The 22,234-nt window shown below is 36.1% G+C and overlaps 1 protein-coding gene across 2 annotated transcripts in view; it reads right to left on the bottom strand.

The window, feature by feature from the left end:
• LOC111158367 (HEAT repeat containing 5B) overlaps positions 1-22,234 on the bottom strand; it is a 104,311-nt gene that overhangs the window by 55,513 nt on the left and 26,564 nt on the right. For both annotated transcript variants that reach the window (XM_022520373.1, XM_022520374.1), the window contains 6 exons: positions 21,467-21,630; positions 20,688-20,863; positions 18,038-18,143; positions 15,154-15,344; positions 5,637-5,796; positions 1,592-1,781 (listed from right to left, as the gene is read on the bottom strand). In XM_022520373.1, coding sequence (XP_022376081.1) covers positions 1,592-1,781; positions 5,637-5,796; positions 15,154-15,344; positions 18,038-18,143; positions 20,688-20,863; positions 21,467-21,630 — 987 coding nt within the window. The remainder of the gene's footprint in view (positions 1-1,591; positions 1,782-5,636; positions 5,797-15,153; positions 15,345-18,037; positions 18,144-20,687; positions 20,864-21,466; positions 21,631-22,234) is intronic.

Genomic DNA, 22,234 nt, shown 5'->3' with positions numbered 1-22,234 from the left:
CCAATTCGTAACATTCTTCATTAAGATCTTTTCATTTTTGGCTTCTTTCTTTTTTAAAATATCTGTCCAGATGGAGACAACGAGCATAGTGGTTAAGAATGCATGCAAAGGAAACTGATTTGGACTTCACCTCTGGCTCCAACCACTCATTAGCTATACAAAACGGTACAAAAGTTCTTAACCTCTCCCAGCTTTGGAGTTTCATCTGTAAAATGGAGAGATGCACCTATCTCAGGATGCTGTTAGAATTAAATGAGACAGAGGTGCCTGGGTGGCTCAGTGGGTTAAAGCCTCTGCCTTCAGCTCGGGTCATGATCCCAGGGTCCTAGGATCGAGCCCCACATCAGGCTCTCTGCTCAGCAGGGAGCCTGCTTCCTCCTCTCTCTCTCTCTCTCTGCCTATTTGTGATTTCTGTCAAATAAATAAATAAAATCTTTAAAAAAAAAAGAATTAAATGAGACAGATAATATGTATAAAAATCTTGACTCACTGAAAGAATTTACTAAATGATAGGGCAAAAGGGAAAACTGAAAATGGGTGATACATTCAGGATCAATTCATAGTGATTTTTTGTCTTCTGTGTTTTATTCAACTTTTAGTAAAATTATATCCGTGGAATTGTGTGGTTAGAACATAGGCCTCAGGATCATAAATCTGCCACTCAGTTAAGTAACTTTAGGCAAGTTACTTATCTTCTCTGAGCTTGGTTGCTCACAGAAAAATTACATAATATTACCTCCTTTATGGGAGTGCGTTTTCAATTTACGTTCCTGATCTTTAGAGCTCAAAAATCAGTGAAGCAGAAGTCCATGAAGACAAGTGGATGGTACTCCAGGACAAAGGAACTCCACTTTGACCTTTGTCTTCATGAGACTCCAGGTAAAATTCAATTTAGAAAGGCTTTCTCTGGGGGTGCCTGGGTGGCTCAGTGGGTTAAGTCTCCAACTCTTGATTTCGGCTTAGGTCATGAACTCAGGATCATGAGATTGAGCCCTGCATTGAGTGTGGAGCCTACTTAAGATTCTCCCTCTCTTTGCCCTCTCAGTTTACACATTCTCTCTCTCTCAAAAAAAAAAAAAAAAAAAAAAAAAAAAAAAAGAAAGAAAAGAAAAGAAAAAGAAAGAAAGAAAAGGAGAAAAATAAGGCTTTCTCTGCTCAAAACTTCAAGTAACAGTCAGTCATGGGTATGTTGTAGGGATTAAATAAAATAGTATATATAAAAAGCAGAGCTGAGGGACAGCTGGGTGACTCAGTCTGTCAGGTGCCTGCCTTTGGCTCAGGTCATAGTCCCAGGGTGCTTGGATTAAGCCCCTGAGTTGAAGGCTCCCTGCTCAGCAGGGAGTCTGCCTCTCCCTCTCCCTCTGACTGCCCCTCCCCCTGCTTGTGCGTTCTCACTCACTCTCTCTCAAATACATAAATAAATCTTAAAAAAAAAAAAGCTAAATTGTAGGCCTTTGGTAAATAAGAAACATTCAGTACACAGTAATTATTATTATTATTACAAGTTTTCATTAAGCAACATGATAGTGACAGTCAGGAAATTGAAAGATAGCAACGTCTAATTCCTTTAATTTAAGATGAATTTACTCACCTTGTAGCTCAGGGCCAACAGTAGTTATTATGGCACCCAGGCATCTACCCAAACATTGATGAACTTCTGTATGTGAAGGTGGAACAGTCAACAGCAAGGTAAGAACTAGAGATAATGTTGGTTCCACATATCCACGATACATTGGGCCACTAGAATCCACTATAAGAGCAAGTGAATGAAGAGACCATGTCTGGAAGGAAAGACAGTTTTATTTAGTTATAAGGAATAATTTGAGTATACTGAATTGATTTTTAATTTAAATGTTAATAAATACTAACATCTTACTTTTTAATCAATGATCCAAAAGTACTTTAACCAAAGCAACTGATGTACAAATGTTATGTTTAAGTTTCTCTGCAGCATGGCTTTGAGTGTCAAATAAAATTTTCCATGATGAATTTATTTTCTTCTACTATAAGGTACATCTATTTCATAAATTCAAATAATAACCATTTGATTTAGTGGATGCTTATGGACATCAAATATATTTTTATTGCCTATATTGTAGAGTTTTGCTAAATAATGAGCCTGAAATTAAACAATGACCATGACAATGTTCTGTACTCAGATACATTTCTATAGCAATGATATTCATAAATCAGCTCTTCAAGTGCACTGAACCATTTCAAGCCCCTATTTATGCCTACTAAACACAAAGTAATCCTACTGGCTAATAGCATTTACAAAACTAATCCCAGAGCAGCATACTGTAATCAGCATAGGCCTGAGAAAATGAAAAGTCCTTTCAACTGCCTATATCCAGCTGTAGAAGAACTTACCTTTAATTTCTGCTGTAGGCAGCCCAAAAGGAGAGCTATACTACGGGGCCAAGGACAGAGAGATCTCAACTTGCCAACAGAGGGGAAAAAAAAAATCCACACCTCAGCTTCTACTACCTGTGAACCTACAATAATCCTAGAGAACTCAGCAACCTGACTTGGATAGGTATGTACAGAAACCACATCTACTGACACGAGCTAGCAAAAATAATTGGGATATAGCACCTTATCGGAGGAAGACTAGAGCAAACTTTCCAGAGAAAATGATTAAATGTAAGAAACAGAGGCGCCTGGCTGGCTCAGTAGGTAGGGCATACAACACTTGATTTCAGGGTTGTGAGTTCAAGCCCCACCTTGGGTGTAGAGATTACTTGGAAAAAAAAAAGAGTAAGAAACAAAAATCACTTTAATGAAACTGTAATAAGAATTTTTTTAAGCCACATAATTAAAGCACAAAGGAGATTCTTGAAGTGTTTTTTAAAAAACCCAGGATTTATATTAAAGATGCAATGGAAAACTGGGAAAAAATAACTATTGCTAAAAACCAAAATTATTAAGGGACGCCTGGGTGGCTCAGTTGGTTAAGCCACTGCCTTCGGCTCAGGTCATGATCCCTGGAATCGAGTCCTGGAATCGAGTCCCACATCAGGCTCCTTGCTCTGCGGGGAGCCTGCTTCTCTTGCTGCCTCTGCCTGCCTCTCTACCTGCTTATGTGTACTCTCTCTCTCTCTCTCTGGCAAATAAATAAAATCTTAAAAAAAAAAATTATTACATTGAGGATCAAATGGAAGATTATCTTGTAACACTGAGTGAAAACAGCAAAAAATGAAAATGAGGAAAAAAGACAAGATCAAATATATGACTAATACTAGGTCCAAAAAGAGAAAAAGATAAACTTATATGGAATTTAATGAACTTCACAGGCAGGAAAATTCTTAGACACTGCCAAACAAGAATGTAAAGTAACAGACATATAGACATCTTTCAGATAAATTTCTTAGCAAAAGCAACAAAAAGATGGGGAATACAGATTGCTGTGATGTCTGTAAGTATCTATTAATTCAGAAGTTTATCACATAAGCCACTGTCTTTTGCAAGTGTGAAATGCATGCGCAGTATAAAGGAAAATGAATTTGTCACTGAAGTCTCATTTCTGGATACTCAAAGCCACACTGCAGAGAAACTTTAAACACATTTATACACCAGTTGCTTTGATTATGACTTATATATTGCCTTTTACTTCCTAAAGAACATAGTTGAATGTTTTTAGAGATAAATGATTAAAATTTGAAAAGTTAGTATTTACTGTAATTTAACTTTAAAAAAAGACTACTGTTAGCCTCTTATGTGCAATACCCAATACAGAAAACCTTGAACATTTATGAATAATGAAAGAAAATGACTGTGTGCCAGGAAAAGTACACTCAACTAAAATATTACTCAAATGTGATGGCAAAATAAAGCCATGTTTTAGATATGCAAGCATTCAAAAAGTATACCATGCAAGCTAATGATTGTTGAAAGAATTTTTCCTAGCAAATAAAAATGTAAAAAGGAACAAAGATCTCAAGACAGGAGTTGAGGATATAAAGAAGAAAAAAGTTGTTGAAAAATAAATCTCTAGTGATTATAGTTAAATAGATGTAGCCAATAATAGGACTGTAAAGTATCAATTTTTGAGTTAGAATTCTTTTTTTTTTATTTATTTTTTTTAAGAATTTTTTTTTTAATTTATTTGACAGACAGATCACAAGTAGGCAGAGAGGCAGGCAGAGAGAGACAGGAGGAGGCAGGCTCCCCGCCGAGCAGAGAGCCCAATGCGGGACTCGATCCCAGGACCCTGAGATCATGACCCGAGCCGAAGGCAGAGGCTTTAACCACTGAGCCACCCAGGTGCCCCTTGAGTTAGAATTCTTAAAAAAGAAGACACATTAGGGAAAACTTAAGAAAATCTATTATATTCTTCTTGTGCAGATATACCTTAGTGCTGAGGAAATGTAATTGATATAAATTATAGTAAAATGTCCTCTCATATAAAAAGAACTGTGCAGAGTGGTCACTTAAAGAAATATGATTTTAAGAAGTTAAAAGCAAGAGAAGGCTGAGAAGCAGGTGAAGACAAAAGAAAACAAACTGCCACCCTGCTCTTTGACATAAAAGAAGAAAGCAGAGAGGCACCTTGGTGGCTCAGTCAGTTAAGCGTCCAACTCTTGATTTCATGACTCAGGGTTGTGAGATTAAACTCCATGTCAAGCCCTGCACTGAGCATGGAACCTGCTTGAGATCCTCTCTCCCTCTCCCTCTGCCCCTACCCTGCCCCTGCTTGCATGCTCTAAAAAAAAAGTAAATTAAATTTAAAATATAAAATAAAGCAGCAACTTTGTAGGCATAGTTTTCTTCTAGTCTACTGTGAAAACAGAATTTTTAAAAAAGTAGTAGCACCTATTACGGGATAAGCTTACTTGATTTTTGTTTCTATCCCTTTTGGGAATTTTGAGCTTTACATAGCTGGAAACTTTGCCAAGAAGTCAAAGGCAAACTAAGCTTGTAGACTAGGAGCCTCTGATGGATTTATTGTCTCTTATCTAATTGTGCAGGAACGAATTTATTAATAAACTAATGGTAGGCCCTAATGCCAAATGAATTTGTCTCTTTTCCCAACTTGCAGTCCCAGTACAAAGCTGGTAAGTTGAATGCTACTGGATTCATAAACTCCTGACCTTCACAGGTGCATCAGTGTGAGGTGGCAAATCAAGAGTGTAGTATATAGAGTGTAGTATATTTTCACACAAGCAAACCTCCTGCCTTTCATTGCGGTTGTATTTCTTTGTAACTAAAATTTTTAAAGAGAAACAAACAAAGAATTCCAGGAGGATACTTGAAGATTCAACCAAAAACACTGGACCTGGAATGGTGTATGAGTGGGAAGAGACACAGAATGGTTATTAAAAGAAACTAGATCAATTTAGCAAATGTAAGGAAATGCAAAAGAAAAGAGAAAACAAGTACAAAAGACAGTAAGTAATGAAAAGAAACTATGTTTCAAGAAACATATATGATTGGGTTAAATTCCCAGAATAAGACAGATTTAAGATTAGGTTAAAATATAAAATCCTGTTGTATACTTTTACAATTAAAAAGACTCATAAAATGACAGAGAAAGACTCTAATACATTTTTTAAATCAGCAGAATCATTAATATTTTACAACAGTCCTAAAAATATTATTTAAAAACTTCATAATAAAGAAAAAAATCAACATTATACCTGAACTTCAGAGGATGTTCCATCTTGTGCTAGAGCCAATAAAATGCTGACACTGGTTTTCAGATGTTGTCCTGAGCCAATACCACCAACATAGCGATGCAAGCAACCCAGAGCCAATGAATGGCCAGTTCTGGATACAACATCACGGGCTGATTTCAACCTGAAAAAAAGTTGTGCTTCAGGAATTGGTTTTCCTATTTCCCTATGGCAATTTAAAGCTTATAAGCCATAAAAGGGCTTTATTCTGGAAATTAGAAAAGACTACAGTTATGATTACTTCTTTCTCCACTCCCTACCAAGAGATATAGATTAATGAAAATGGTTGGTTAAAGTCATGTATTTCACGGCATAAAGCCTACTTTTATTTTAGAGAAAATTTGAAAGAAGAATCGCAACTTCTCAGTTTTAAGATTTTATTTATTTATTTGACAGAGAGGGAGAGAGAGATCAAAAGCAGGCAGAGAGAGAGAGGGGAAACAGGCTCCCTGCTGAGCAGAAAGCCCAATGTGAGGCTCGATCCCAGGACCCTGAGATCATGATCTGAGCCGAAGGCAAGGGCTTAACCCACTGAGCCACCCAGGCACCCCACAACTTCTCAGTTTTAAACATCATTCCTTAAAGTCAAGAATCGGGCACCTGGGTGGCTCAGTCGGTTAGGTGGCTGCCTTCAGCTCAGGTCATGATCCCAGGGTCCTGGGATCGAGTCCCACATGGGGCTCCCTGCTCAGCTGGGAGCCTGCTTCTCCCTCTCCCTCTGCCTGCCACTCTGCCTACTTGTGCTCTCTATCTCTCTGTCAAATAAATAAATAAAATCTTAAAAAAAAAGTCAAGAATCATTTGAAAACTATTTTTATTATTGGTGTTTTATTTTTTTTTATTTTACTTTTTTAAAGATTTGATTTATTTATTTGACAGAGAGACTGATAGCAAGAGTAGGAAAACAAGCAGGGGGAGTGGGAGAGGGTGCAGCAGGCTTCCCACCGAGCAGGGAGCCTGATGCGGGGCTCGATCCCAGGACTGTGGGCTCATGACCTGAGCCAAAGGCAGACACTTAACAAGTGAGCCATCCAGGTGCCCCTATTATTGGTGTTTTAGATAAAAGAACTGCTTTTATAACTAGTTTTAAAAATATAAAAAAATATATCTCTAGTCACAGAACTGAAGAAAATGTTAACTTTCACATAAAAAATTATCTCTAATTATGATTTGAACCTCTTTAAAGGCATCAAGCATTTTTCCCTGTGAAATCTACCTAATGAATTAAAAAATATAAAAAGGAGATACTGTATATTACTCTTTAAAATAGGCTTTATTGAGATGTTTGTATACAATAAAATTCACCAATTTTAATTCTTTTCAAGTATACGTAGAACATTTATAAAGACAGATAACTAATTCCAAAAAATGGAAATTATGGTATGCAGCTAAATTGTTTTAAGGTGAATTTATAGCATTAAAATTCTTGTATCAGTAAAGAAAGGTTTTTAATCAATTACCTAAACTTCCACCTTCAGAACCTAGAAAGACAAAAGCAAACTGAACCAAAAAGTAATCATAGTTACTTACATGAAGCAAGTTAAAAAGGTAAAGCAGAAATCAGTAGAAGAGAAAACAGAAAAATGGAGAAACTCAATGAAACCAAAAGCTGGTTTTTGGAAAAAAAACTGTAACACTGATAAATCCTTCAACTGCCTAAGAAAAGGAGAGACAGAAAGACAGAATGTATATTCTGCTGCTGTTGGGTAAAGTATTCTCTAAATGTCAGTTAGGCCAAGTTAGATGATTATATTGGCAAAATCCATTTTTAATAATTTGGAAGCATCTGTTCTATCAATTACTGAGAGAGGAATGCTGAATCTCCAGCTATAACTATGGACTTTCACTTCTATTAGATTTTGTTCCATGTATTTTATCTTATCTTATTTTTTTTAAATATTTTATTTATTTATTTGAAAGAGAGAAAGAGAATATGAGCTGGCCAGGAGAGGCAGAGGGAAAGGGAGAAGCAGGCTTCCCACTGAGCAGGGCTCGAACCCAGTTCCCTGAAATCACATCAGCTAAAGGCAAACATTTAACAGACTGAGCCACCCAGGTGCTCCTTGTTCCATGTATTTTAAAACTGTATAAGATACATAAACATAGAGAATTGCTATGTATTCTTGGGGAATACATCCTTTTATCATTATGAAATCACTCATTTATTCTGATAACAATCTTTGTTACAAAATCTACTTTTTCTGATAACAGAGCCACTTCAGCTTTCTTTGGATTAGTGTTTTCATCGTATATTATTCCTAACCTTTTACTTTTAACCTCTCTCTTTTAGTTAAAGGGATTTCTTGTAGACAGCATACAGTTAGATCATCTTTTTTGTTTTGGGGTTTTTTTTTTTGTTTTTTTAGATTTTATTTTTTATTTGAGAGCAAGCAAGGAAGAGAGCATGAGTGGGGGCAAGGAGAAGGAGAGGGGTAGAAGGAGAGGGAGAAGCAAACTCCCCGATATGCAGGGAGCCTAACATGTGGCTCAATCCCAAGAGCCTGAGATCATGACCTGAGCTAAAATTAAGAGTTAGACACTTAACCAACTGAGCCACCCAAGAGCTCCTAGATCTTGTTTTTATTTATTTCTTTATTTATTTTAAAGATTTTATTTATTTGAAAGAGAGTGAGCAAGAGAGAGCACAACCAGGGAAGGGGCAGAGGGAGAGGGAGAGGCAGAAACCGACTGCTTGCTGAGCAGGGAGCCCCATGTGGGACTTGATCCCAGGACCTTGGCTTCATGACCTGAGCTGAAGGCAGATGCTTAACCAATTAAGATGCCCAGGAGCCTGATCTTGTTTTTATTTAATCTAACAAACCCTAACTTTTACTTTTAAGGTTTAGACCACTTCATTTAATGCAATTATCAGTATGGTTGGGTTTAATTTGTTCCCTTTTCCTCTTTCTTCTTTGGATTTAGTATTTTTTATGATTCCATTTTATCTCCACTATTGGTTTATTAGTTATATATTTTGTTTTTTAAAAAAAATATTTTATTTATTTATTTGCAAAGAGAGAGCATAAACAGGGAGGAAGGGTAGAGGGAAAAGGAGGCTCCCACATAGGGCTCAATCCCAGGATCCCAGAATCCCAAGACCATGACCTGAGCTTAAGGCAGACACTTAACGGACTGTCATCCAGGCGCCCTTATAATATATATTTCTAAGTCATTATGATCTACCTTCAAAGAAAATCATATTCTTTCATGTATATTATACACAACCAGAGTATACTACCATTTCCTCTTCCCATTCTCTGTGCTGTTGTCAGGTATTTTACTTCTCTGTATATTAAAATACTACCATATGTTCTATTTGCATTAAAGAGTCAATTATCTTTCCAAGACATTTTAAAAGAATGAGAATAAAAATAGCTTGTAGACTGTGCTGCCCAGGAGCTGCCCATGCCACCCAGCCATGGTCAATCCTACCATGTACAACATTGTCATGGTTGGTGACCCCTTGGGTCACATCTCCTTTGAGCTGTTTTGCAGACAAAGTTTCAAAGATAACAGAAAACTTTCATGCTCTGAGCACTGAGGAGAAAGGATTCTGTTATACAACTTCCTGCTTTCACAGGTTATTTGGGGATTTCTGTGCCAGGGTGGTAACTTCACATGCCATAATGGCACTAGTGGCAAGTCCATCTATGGGGAAAAATATAATGTTGAGAATTTTATCCTGAAGCATATGGGTCCTGGCATTTTGTCTATAACAAATGCCAGACCCAACACAAACAGTCCCCAGCTTTTTCACCTGCAATGCCAAGAGTGAGCAGTTGGATGGCAAGGCTGTGGTCTCTAGCAAGTGAAAGAGGGCATGAATACTATGGAAGCCATAGAGTGCTCTGCGTCCAGGAATGGCAAGACCAGCAAAGAGATCACTATTGCTGATTGTGGACAAATCTATTAAATTTGACTTGCCTTTTATCTTAACTACCAGACCATTACTTCTGTAGCTCAGGAGAGCACCCTTTCACCCTCATCTGTTCAAAATACCCTAAAATCTTTACGCTCTCGCTGCAGTTCTCTGAGTACCATATTCTCCTTATTCCCCTCCAAGTCTAACTGGATTGCACAGTTAAGTATATGATTATGAAATAAAAACCAAACAACAACAATAAGAAATAAATTAAAAATGAGAATAAAAATAACAGGTCATTTTAAAATAGACTTATAGACGAATGCATCTTTATATTCATCTACATATCTACCACTTTGGGCACTCTTCACTTCTATATACACATCCAAATTTCCATCTGGTATCATCTTTTTTTGTATGTGTGCAAAAAGCTTCTTTTAACATTTCTTATGGTATACCTTGTAAGCAATGAATTACCCAACTTTTCACAGCCTGAAAGTTTTTATTAAAACTTCAGTTTTGAAAAGCATTTTCACTGGGTATAACGTTCTAGGTCATTCTACTGTCTCCTGCTTGCACAGTTTATGATCAGAAGCCTGCTGAAATTGTTATTTTTGTTCCTCTGCATGATGTCTTTTCCCCGCTGGCTGCTTTTATGTTCTCTTTATCATGGCTTTAAGGAATTTGATTATGATATACTTTTCTTTTGTCTTTCTTCCATCTGGGGTTTGTTGGAAGTCACTGGATTTGTAAATGTATAGTTGTCATCAAAACTGAAAATTTCTGTCTACTCTTTCTTCAAATATTTTTTGATCTACCCTTACTTCTAAGATTTCAATTACATGAATGTAAGCTTGACATTGTTCTAGAAGTCACTGAGACTCTTGTTCATTTTTCTGCCCTGTCTTTTTTCTGTGCTTCCTTTGGAACAGTTTCTACTTCCAGGTGTTCAACATCACTTTTTTTCCTACCACAATTTCTAATCTTCTGTTAATCCCAACCACTGCATTTTTTTCATTTGAAGTATTTTACAGTTCTTGAAGTTTTCCCTGGGTTGTTTTATGAATTTCATTTTGTTTTTCATCATGCTCGGATTTTTCTTATACTTCCTTAAAAATATGGAGCATATTTTTCAGTATTCTTCATTGCTAATTCCATCATCTCTTCCATTTCTGGGCCAGTTTCCAATGACTGATATACTCTCTTAGTAACAGATCTTACTTTCCCGCTTCTTTAAACATCTTAGTTTGGATTGGATAGTGGGTCCTATACGTTTTACGATATTAGGTGCTACATTAGCGGTGTTTCTTTAAATACTATTGGGCTTTGTTCTAGAATATTCTTATTCATTAGAATTAGTTTGATCCTTTCAAAGCCTGCTTTTAAATTGTTTTAGAGTGGGTCAATATTGTCTTCACTACTAAGGCAGTATCCTTCTGACAACTCCATTTTAGGAGGTTTTTCCAATCTGGACAGTAGGAATCATGTGTGAGCCCTGGGGATTGTTTCATACTCTGTCCACCTATTCACCTGTTCTTTTCTGGGGTTTTTGTTTGTTTGTTTGTTTTTCCTGGTCTTGGTCAGTTTCCTCCTGCACATAGATGACTCTGCTCGTAGCTCTCTTTCTGTACAGCTCTCTCCTCTTACATATTCTATTCCACACCTTCTAGCTACGTTGATTTCTCAAAACTCCAAGTTCTTTCTCCTTACCTCAGTTAGGTTTAGGGTTCCTATCCCTGCATTTCAGCCTGGAAACTCTTTCCAAGCAGAAATCTGGAGCAATTATAGTGTTCCCCTTGTTTGTTTCCCATTTCTCAGGGATCACTGCTCTATGCTGGCTGTTGTCCAATATCTGAAAACCATTCTTTCATTTATTTTATCTGGCTTTCCAATTGTTTAAGACTGCAGCAAAAACCCAGCCCCTGTTCTTCCACCATGACTGGCAGTGCAAGTCCTGTATAGATTTTTAATGTTTATTTGAAAGAATAGATTTCATTATTTTATTCATATGTAAGTAGCAATGTAGAGAGTTTAAAACAGAACACCTAAAATAACAAAGATGTCTAGAGATAAACTTTGATTGCATTTTCAGAATTGTATTATAACTCTCAGTAAGTCATTCATGACCAAATTTCTGTTAAACCCATAAAAGTAAAATAAAGCCAAGAGATTAAAAATCCATCACCAAGACTGTGGTTGGTCAGTTTGCCTACGGTGAAGAAAGAAAAATCCCAAGGGCTATCATGAAACAGATATGAAGAAATGTAGTAATGAAGGAAGTAAACTATGTCTATTCTTAGCAGTATTTCTAACGTATTACATCCTTGGATAAGTAACCTCTATCTCACTATGACTCAGTTTCTCCATTGCAGTCATTTTGGGGAATGAAAGAAGTTAAGAATGAATGCAATCTGTGAATTCTAAAGCATTACATAGATTACAAAACTGCTTTCATGTTGGTACTTTTTGAAAGGCAACATTTCAGTGAGATAAAAAGCTGGGTCACTTGTCTCAGTGATAATCATCTATTCAATATAGAGCAAATAATCTAAGCTGTAAGAATATATATTTCCCAGGGGTCTCAAAGTGATTTTCAGTTTGAATGGAAACAAATTCAACCAGTAATGATTTTATTTCCCTCTGAACTTAAGCAGTTGAAGTAGCTCCCTGTTAACTAGAACGGTTTATAGGAATGATTCCTCTTTAAATGCTAAGATGGCATAAGACTTCAGTGTGTAAATATAGCTGACAGATCTGTATGTGTAAGTACTTTTGGCTTTTCATAGATACTAAATCAACAAAAGATAGTGTAGGTGAAAACATTCTACTATAACGAAACAGGAGGACACTGAGACTTTTTAAAGCTAATCTAAGATACCACATATCCTTATTTTTACTTTTATTTATTTATTTATTCCAAAGATTCATTTATTCATTTTACAAACAGAGAGTGCACGAGCAGGGGGAGGGACAGAGGGAGAGAGAGAAAGAGAGAGGGGGGGTGAGCTGACTCCCCACTGAGCAGGGAGCCCATGTAGGGGCTTGATCTCAAGACCTTGAAATTATGACCTGAGTTGAAACCAAAAGTTGAAGGCTTAACCGAATGAGCCACCCAAGGACCCCTATTTATTTATTTTTTTAAGTACTCTCCACATCCAGTGTAGAGCCCAATGTGGGGCTTGAACTCATGATCCTGAGATCAAGACCTGAGCTGAGATCAAGAGCCAATGCTTAACCCACTGAGCCACCCAACTGACCCTAAGATACCACAGATTTGGGGCACCTGGGTGGCTCAGTGGGTTAAGCCTCTGCCTTCGGCTCAGGTCATGATCTCAGGGTCCTGGGATCAAGCCCTGCATCAGGCTCTCTGCTCTGCAGGGAGCCTGCTTCCCCTCCTCTCACTCTGCTTGCCTCTCTGCCTACTTGTGATCTCTGTCAAATAAATCAATAAAATCTTAAAAAAAAAAAAGATACCACAGATTTTTAAATGTACCATTACTTTATATGGTAGTATAAAATGAAGAAAAAAATGTATATTGATTAATTGAATTTAAATAAAAAACAAAAAAACAAAAAATGCCGCCGATTAATTATGATGTTTTACAGAAAATTTAAAACAAATTCTAATGTCAGATGAATTGTGAAAAATGGGTAACTTAAAATGCATGTAATACTTAACTTTAAATCATAATCAAGGATTTGGAAAAGTTAATGAAACTAGGCACTGAAAATACTTGTAAAGCATTAACCAGACAGGTATAAATGAAAGTCTTTGTGTTTCACCAGAATAAGTAAAAAATAAATACTCAAAATACTTGTAAAGTTAAAACTCCTTGAACTACAAAACAAAATTACCACTCTGAAGTTTTCCAAACAAATACATTCTTATTTTACCTATTACTAACAGAGCACAAACCATTAAAAGGTAAGATCTGTTGTATATTTAAAAACATCTTTAACGAAAACCGATTTTAGAATCAATGACATATACTTGGAAAAGCAAAACTGCTCTGTTGCTAGAAAATGGCAGAAGTCATCCTGCAGAAGAGGAAGTATCTGGGAATAGATATCTTCTGCTTGTTCGTATTATCCTTAGTGATTCAAACAATCCACTGGGGCATTATCCTATAACCAGACAAACTGCTGTTCATGTTTGACAACAGGGAAAACCATCCTCCCATAACCAAGAAAGAAAATACTTTTTCTTCAGGACTACTGCTTCACCACCATAGTCTCCCCCCACCTCTCTCATGAAAGATTATGGCCTACAGCGCCTGGGTGGTTCAGTTGGTTAAGTGACTGCCTTCAGCTCAGGTCATGATCCTGGAGTCCTAGGATCAAGTCCTGCATCAGGCTCTCTGCTCAGTGGGGAGTCTGCTTCTCCATCTAACCCTCCCCTTCTTGTGCATGCTCTCTCTCTCTAATAAATAAATAAAATCTTTAAAAAAAAAGATTATGGCCTATTTTAGTGTAATTAGTACTCAAAATAAATAACCATTGAGAATAGTTATTACCTAACTCAAGTATCAGTTCTTGACCACACCTGATTTTCAACTTCTCTACTTAAGTACTTGCCTAACAACCAAGAGTCATTAATAACTGCATCATCTTAATCATACTTATTTGGAGCTCTGAGACCACTCTTTTTAATTAAAACAGCAAAGAAATCCTTAAAATCTAACACTAACCTTTCCCGTTTCAGGGATGATTTAAGAGATGATAAACTTGCTGGCAGTTAGGAAAAGAATGGCTTATTCCAAAAAGTGACTAATTAACAAGAAGTATAATGTGGGGAGCAGAGATAAGAGAAAGGGACTACCGATTATCAAATGGTTTCACTTACTTGTGAAGCATAAGGAATAACATGGAGGACATTAGGAGAAGGAAAGGACAAGTGAATTGGGGGAAATCGGAGGGGAAAAGGAAGTATGAGAGACTGTGGACTCTGAGAAACAAACAGAGTTTTGGATGGGAGGGGGATAAGGGGTTAGGTGAGCCTGGTGGTAGGTATTAAGGAGGGCACATATTGCATGGAGCACTGAAAAAATAAAATAGAATTTTAAAAAGGGGGGGGGAGAGAGAAAGGGACTACCAGAGCACCATTTCAGAGAAGAATACATGTAACTAATTGAGAGAAGTCCTATTAACTATCCTCTTGATTCCATTATGTAACATTCAAAGGCTGAAACCTCATCATGCTGAAAGTATCTACAATATAATGACTTTCCCAGATTATAGAGTTTAAACAATTACTGAATAAAAAATTAAGATCATTGGGCGCCTGGGTGGCTCAGTGGGTTAAGCCGCTGCCTTCGGCTCAGGTCATGATCTCAGGGTCCTGGGATCGAGTCCCGCATCGGGCTCTCTGCTCAGCCAAGAGCCTGCTTCTCTCTCTCTCTCTCTCTCTCTCTGTCTGCCTCTCTGCCTACTTGTGATCTCTGTCAAATAAATAAATAAAATATTAAAAAAAAATTTAAGATCATTTAAAAAAACACAAAATTTTGTCATATGTTATACCATGTGGAAAACCTATCATCCAATTACTATATTTACTGATTACTTTAAAAGACATCTTTGCCCCTATAAGAAACGTATTTCTCAGTACACAGACCCACTTACTTGTCAAAGCTATACTGGGCCATTCTAGCAATGAAGGTTGCTTCCCCAACCACCTGAGCCATTCTTCCAAGAGCTTCCCCTGCTGCACATCGTAAGATGGGGTTTGGGTTGTCCAGAGCACCCATAACCAGAGTCAGAGCAGATTTACGAACTTCCTCAGGTCCTAACGTACTTTTGTTTTCAGCCAGACCCTATAGTTATTTAAAAGAAAAAAAAAAAAGGCAATTCAAAATTCACATAAAGTTTTTTAAAAAAATGTGCTGCAATCTCTGTAAATATATCCACTTCACCCACTTTTTTCCAACCACCTTTTCATTTTTTTAAGTTTTTATTTTAATCACCCAGTGCTCATCATGACAAGTGCACTCCTTAATCCCCATCATCTATTTCACCCATCCCCCCATGCACCTCCCCTCTGATAACAAGTTTCATCTCAATAGTTAAAGAGTTTGGGGGCGCCTGGGTGGCTCAGTGGGTTAAGCCACTGCCTTCGGCTCAGGTCATGATCTCAGGGTCCTGGGATCGAGTCCCGCATTGGGCTCTCTGCTCAGCAGGGAGCCTGCTTCCCTTCCTCTCTCTCTCTGCCAGCCTCTCTGCCTACTTGTGATCTCTCTCTGTCAAATAAATAAATAAAATCTTTAAAAAAAAAAAGAGTTTGCTTCCTGGTTTATCACTCTTTTTCCCTTTGCTCATTTGTTTTGTTTCTTAAATTCCACGTATCAGTGAAATCATATGGTATTTGTCTTTCTCTGATTTATTTCACTTAGCATTGTACTTCTAAGTCCATCCATGTCATTGCAAATGGCAAGATTTCATTCCTTTTATGGCTGAGTAATATTGCATATATATACCACCTCCTCTTTATCTATTCATCTACTAATGGGCACTTGGGCTGCTTCCATGTCTTTGCTATTATAAATAATGCTCTATAAAATAGGGGTGCGTGTGTCAACCATCTTTTTTTTAACTGAAGTATAGTTGACATGCAACATTAGTTTCAGCTGTACAGCACAGTGATTGGATAATTTTGTGCATTAAGCTAGCTCATCATAAGTGCAGTCACCATGTGTCACTACACAACATTATTACACTATTATTAACTATATTCCCCGTGCTACATTTCTGTGCCCTATTTATTTTATAACTGTAAATCTGTATCTCTTAATCCCCTTCACCGATTTTACCTATTCCTCTCTTCAACCATCTTTCATATGTATATACTACATCTAGAATCAACCTGTTAGATCGACAGTAATCACTTTCCTAAACATGATTCAGAACATGATACATAACATAGTTACAGTCAATCAGCCCTAAAATGAACAATCCCTAGAAGTGTCTCTATCCAAAGACTATGCTCATAAATTGTTTTTATATAAAAGGACACTCTACTATTTTTTTTAAAGATTTTATTTATTTATTTGACAGACAGTGATCACAAGTAGGCAGAGAGAGAGCCACCCACTGAGCCACCCGGGCGCCCCAAGGACACTCTACTATTAAATCAACTATCATTCAACTGATTGACATTTATCATTAGAACTTTAAGTAAGCAAAAGGTCTGATGAGTACAAACTTTGATTTATTTATATAAAAATTTCAGAGAAGATAATTATGTCATCAAGAGTACATTCAGGGCACCTGGACAGTTCAGTCATTAAGCGTCTGCCTTCGGCTCGGGTCATGGTCCCAGGGTCCTGGGATCGAGGCCCACACTGGGCTCCATGCTCACCGGGAAGCCTGCTTCTCCCTCTCCCACTCCCCCTGCTTGTGTTCCCTCTCTCTCCCTGTCTCTCTCTGTCAAATAAATAAATAATTTTTTTTTAAAAAAGAGTACATTCAGTAAGTATAAAAAGACAAAATGGGGTAAAAATATCAGTAACTGAATATTGATACAGTTTGTTCATCATATTAAATGTCAATTATCTCTGTTCTAGGTACACTTACTGTCATGGAACTTGATAACAAAATCCAACTCATGGTGCCAAAGGAAATGTTAACTACAAGAGAGGCATTAGTGAGCAAATCTATGAAGACAAGTGTTCTGTGGACAAATATTACAGTTGGTACACTAGCCTTCCAAACACTAAGGGAGACCATGACTACCCAATTCTTTTTTAAAAAACTCAGATGTTGGTCTTAGCTGATGGTCTTTAAATAGGGCATATACTAACAGTTATACAAATGATATAAACTTGTATTACTATAATCAATAACTATGTCCCTCTTCCACAATGTTTACAAAACATGATTTAATTCATGCCCATTTAAACACTTGTACTTGCTGCCATTTTATTTTACAAATAAAACTTTATAATAAGCTTAGTGCTGAGCAATATAAAAAGTTTTCAAATACATCATGAGAGGCTGCAAAGAACAGTACATGAACTCTGAGAGACAGGCAAAATACGTTATTCTACTACATATATGTAGAAACCAAAGTTTAAAAGATTAAAGGAACTGCACAAGACATAAACCTAACGAGAGCTAAACCAGAACAGAGTCTCCCAATGCAGCCTTTTTCAGGTGTACTACATAGCCTCTCCTGATTTATGGTCTAACCACAAACTGAACTTAAGTTTTGTCTGGTCAGCCTCCAGTAGAATATCAGATTGCATTAGACATCTTTGAAAATTCTGAAAGAACTTACTAGCACTTGTAAAATCTGAAAGGTCACATTGAAACATGAACTTGAATATTATTAAAATAGAAAACACTTATTTAATTACAATGAGCCTAATAAGTAGTTTCTAACAATTTAATATAAAAACATAGTTATCAAGTGATACACATATAATTATCATAATGGTCTAGATATACATGTCTTATTAAAGACATTAATTAAAATCTTATTTCAGAATACTTATGCTTTAAAAGTAAATACCTTTAATGCACTAAGAACAGCAGTAAAAATATTAAGCTGCACAGCCTGCTGGCGGACACCTTTGGCTTGTTTAACACATTCAGCAAAGTGATCCAACATTTGTAATCTATAATCATAGAAGAAAGATAACATTAGCAATACTTTTCACTCATATATGGCTCAGAAAACAGAAGTAAGAGCAACAGCTAAGTGTATAACAAATAATGTCCCACGCTGTTTCATTTCTATTTCATTCCTGCAACTGATTTAAACCAGATCTCTTCCTCCTGAATTGATACAGGGACATGTGGTTTTTACCTGGCACAGTAGCCAAACTGTGGAAAAAGCTGAGATGCCCCTCAACAGATGAATGGATAAAGAAGATGTGGTCCATATAGACAATGAAATATTACTCAGCCAGCAGAAAGGATGAATACCCACCATTTGTAAAGACATGGATGGAACTGGAGGGGATTATGCTGGGTGAAATAAGTCAAGCAGAGAAAAGAGAAAGACAGTTACCATATGGTTTCACTCACATGTGTAACATAAGGAATAGCATGGAGAACCATAGGGGAAGGGAGGGAAAACTGAAGGGGCACAAATAAGAGAGGGAGAGGGAGATGAACCATGAGACTATGACTCTGGGAAACAAACTGAGGGTTTGGGGATGGAATGGGGATGGTGGGTATTGAGGAGGGCATGTGGTATGATGAGCACTTGGTGTTATACACAACTAATGAATCACTGAACACTACATCAAAAAGCGGTGGCTAACTGAATATAATAATTTAAAAAAAAAACTGTAACAAAGCAAGCAACTAAACATTAAGTTTCAATTAACAAAATAAGGTCATAATTTCAATGTTCTCTGATGTTAACCCCAGCATCTAACAAAGTGCCTGGCATATAGTAGGTGCTCAAGGTTTCTTGAATAGAATAACAATCATTAATTATGCATCTATGCAGAAGATTTTTAAGTTAGAAATGTTAAAATGTGGCATAATTTTTCTCTTCTTTTAAAATACTCTAATGAATCACTGAACACTACATCAAAAACTAATGTTGTACCATTCGGTGGCTAACTAAACATATAAAAATAAATAAATAAATACAAAATAAAATAAAATACCTCACATGGAAGAAGACAGTAACTCATGTCCTATTCTCAGAAGCTAACTGGGAGATTTTGAAAAAGATTTAGCTGTGGTAATTTTTTTTTTAATGTAGAAAATCAGAAGTGAATTTTTTTTATTATTTCAAATTATTTAAATGAGACAGCAAAAAAAAAATCACAGCCATTTGAGACTATTCTGATAAAAGAGAATGAGATCATTTCAGATTCTAAAAATAAATGGGTTGGGCAAAGGAATGCTGGGAAGTTGGATTTAGTACTAAAATAACTATGAACTAAAGCAGGAAATCAGTATCTCCCTAAGGTCACTATAAGGATTTAAGCTCAGTATAAAATAGCCCATAGGTCTCAGGTCAGAGCATTCTCCAAAATCACTGAGGAAGAAATCATCTAGTCTCCAGTAGCAGCTCCAGTTAGAGTTACTGGAGGCTAAAACTGACCACTTTAATGCTATGTATATCTTCTGTGGATGAGGAAGCAGCACACTATTCACACTGACTTCAAGCACACACATAAGAGACCCATGTCTCCAACACTACTGTTAAGCATCATTTGCCTATAACTGACCTTAAGTACATAATCTTTTAAAACAATTTATTTTAAAAAAGTTTTTTTTATAAAATATTCATTTCATTTAATTTGAAGACTAGTAACAAAAAGTTACTAACCAGAAATAACTACTCTTGTAGTTATACATGTACATATATGTAAACATGGTATACACATTTTCACTCTTCCGTTTGAGAAACCACCATACATGGACAAAATGTCTAATAAAGTTAGGGAGAGTGTCTGTACAAAGAATATAGCAAACCAACATGCTCCTTTTAGAAAAACAACCGTTATTTTAATTTCCCAAGTTCCAGACTCAAAAGGAATGACAAACCTTATTACAGAGCAAATACCTCACTCATTAACTTCGTCAGCAACAAAAACAAAAGACTTATTAGCAAACTTATTTAATGAATTCCTCATTAAAGATATAGTGAAAACCTACTTATAAACTGGAAAATGAACTACTGAAATGAAAATCTTGCTGTTTAAGACACAGTCCACAAGACAATGGTACCGGATGCTAGTACACAGAGCCAAATCTTAAAAACAGCTTCAAATTATATGGAATTTTCATGCAATTTTTTTTCAATCATGTATGTGGTCACTTAGGTCATTAAATTTATAAGCCTATTATTTAAGTAGTAATTCACTTTATTGTAGGTAACTGGGATGGGAAAATCTTTGAGTATGATTTATGTATTTTTTTTCCTAATAGATAACTTTATGTTAAATACTTTAAATTTTATTTATTTATTTTATTTTAAACTTTTTATTTAAATTCCAGTTAACGAACATCCAGTGTAATATGAGCTTCACGTGCACAATTTAGTGATTCAACACTTCCATACAACACCCGGTGCTCATAAAAACAAGCGCCCTCATCAATCCCCATCACCTCCTTAACCCATCCATCCTGCTAACCACCACTCCTCTGGTAGAATTTATATTTAACTAAAATTACCTGATAGCCTTTATACTAACCGGTGTTTATAAGACACATGAGGAAACACTACACCAAAAAGAGCCACGGAAGCATCAATGACTGAAACCCCAAGTGGGAGAGGACCAGGCACAGCTTCTCCGGCAGGTATGCGTAAGTAAATGGAGGATGGATCATGCTCCAGAGCCCCACTTCCAGATGCGCTGTTTGGCTGGAGCTACAAAAAAAAAAAAAAAAAATGACGTAAAAATCATTCAAAATCTCCTTGAATGAGTATTAGTCAAGAAAAATAGAATGTGAGATAGAAAAAAAGGTTAGCAATATCAACAATAAAAAAACAAGAATGACTGAATCTGAAAATTTCCAACAAAAAAACCCCACAAGAATGATTGAATCACAAAATTTTTAAATAGATAAAAATATGATTTATCCAGAAAAAAAGCCATCAGTAATTGTACAATTTTACACATACATAAAATTGTATAATTTTATATCTTATATAATTTTAAGAATGCTTATTTATTCTAAAACATTTTTATACTGCCCACCTTAAAAAGTGCAAGCAAAACAATATCAGGAATAACTTAAACCCACAAAAAAAAAAAAAAATTAAAAGAAGCTGTGGTAACTCTTTTGAAAGAACATAAGAAATTTACCTTTTTTCACTATTTATCTACATCAGGAAGCTATCCTTAAATGTCTAAGAAAGCCAAAATAAAATTAAACTTTAGTCTGCAATATTTTCTTTTTAAATGACAATGTATAATAACACCACTGCTTTTGATTAAGTTATATTTCAGTTCCCTGTACGGTTTGCTACCTGGTCTTCAATTGATTTATGATCAGTTTCTTGAAGCCAGGAACCTAGAAGAACGCTGTCATCATAATGGCAGAGGGATCTGAGGAGGGAAGTAGTTGTGTTCGCCGAATTGTCAGTCAAAGTGAATTCTGCTACCAGTTCCCTCAGAAGTGCGTTGAAAGATCCTAAAAAATAGAACTTCAGATCAGACATGAAAGAATAATTTTTATGAAAATTACAATCACTGCTCACAAAAAGAAGCAACATGTTCTACAGGGATAAAATAATTAAGTCCCTGTTCTCTTTAAAAAAAAAAATCTGTATTAAATATTTTAATGCTGATTTTAACCTACAATAATGGTATTATGCCTTTCTATCGCTTCCCAGCCTTTTGTCTAAGATCAAGTGTATTACTGTATTATACCTTTTAGCCCAAATTTTTAAAGTAACAGAAACACTCAGAGGAAATATTTCTATTAAATGTTCACACTTAAATTTAATAAATTTAAATATATTAAATATATCGTAATGATTTAAATATCTCTTTAAATATATTAAATATGACACAATTATTGTTTATTATTAATTACCCAATGAGGGGCACCTGAGGCTCAATGGGTTAAAGCCTCCCTTCGGCTCAGGTCATGATCAGGGAGCCTGCTTCCTCCTCCTCTCTCTCTGCCTGCCTCTCTGCCTACTTGTGATCTCTGTCTGTCAAATAAATAAATAAAATCTTAAAAAAAAAAAAATTATGCAATGATGTGCAAACACTGAACCATAACACATCAG

Source organism: Enhydra lutris, unplaced genomic scaffold (assembly GCF_002288905.1).
Source record: "Enhydra lutris kenyoni isolate GAN:26980312 unplaced genomic scaffold, ASM228890v2 scaffoldscaffold59, whole genome shotgun sequence".
Lineage (NCBI taxonomy): Eukaryota > Metazoa > Chordata > Mammalia > Carnivora > Mustelidae > Enhydra > Enhydra lutris.
This window is presented reverse-complemented; position numbering and strand designations above follow the sequence as displayed.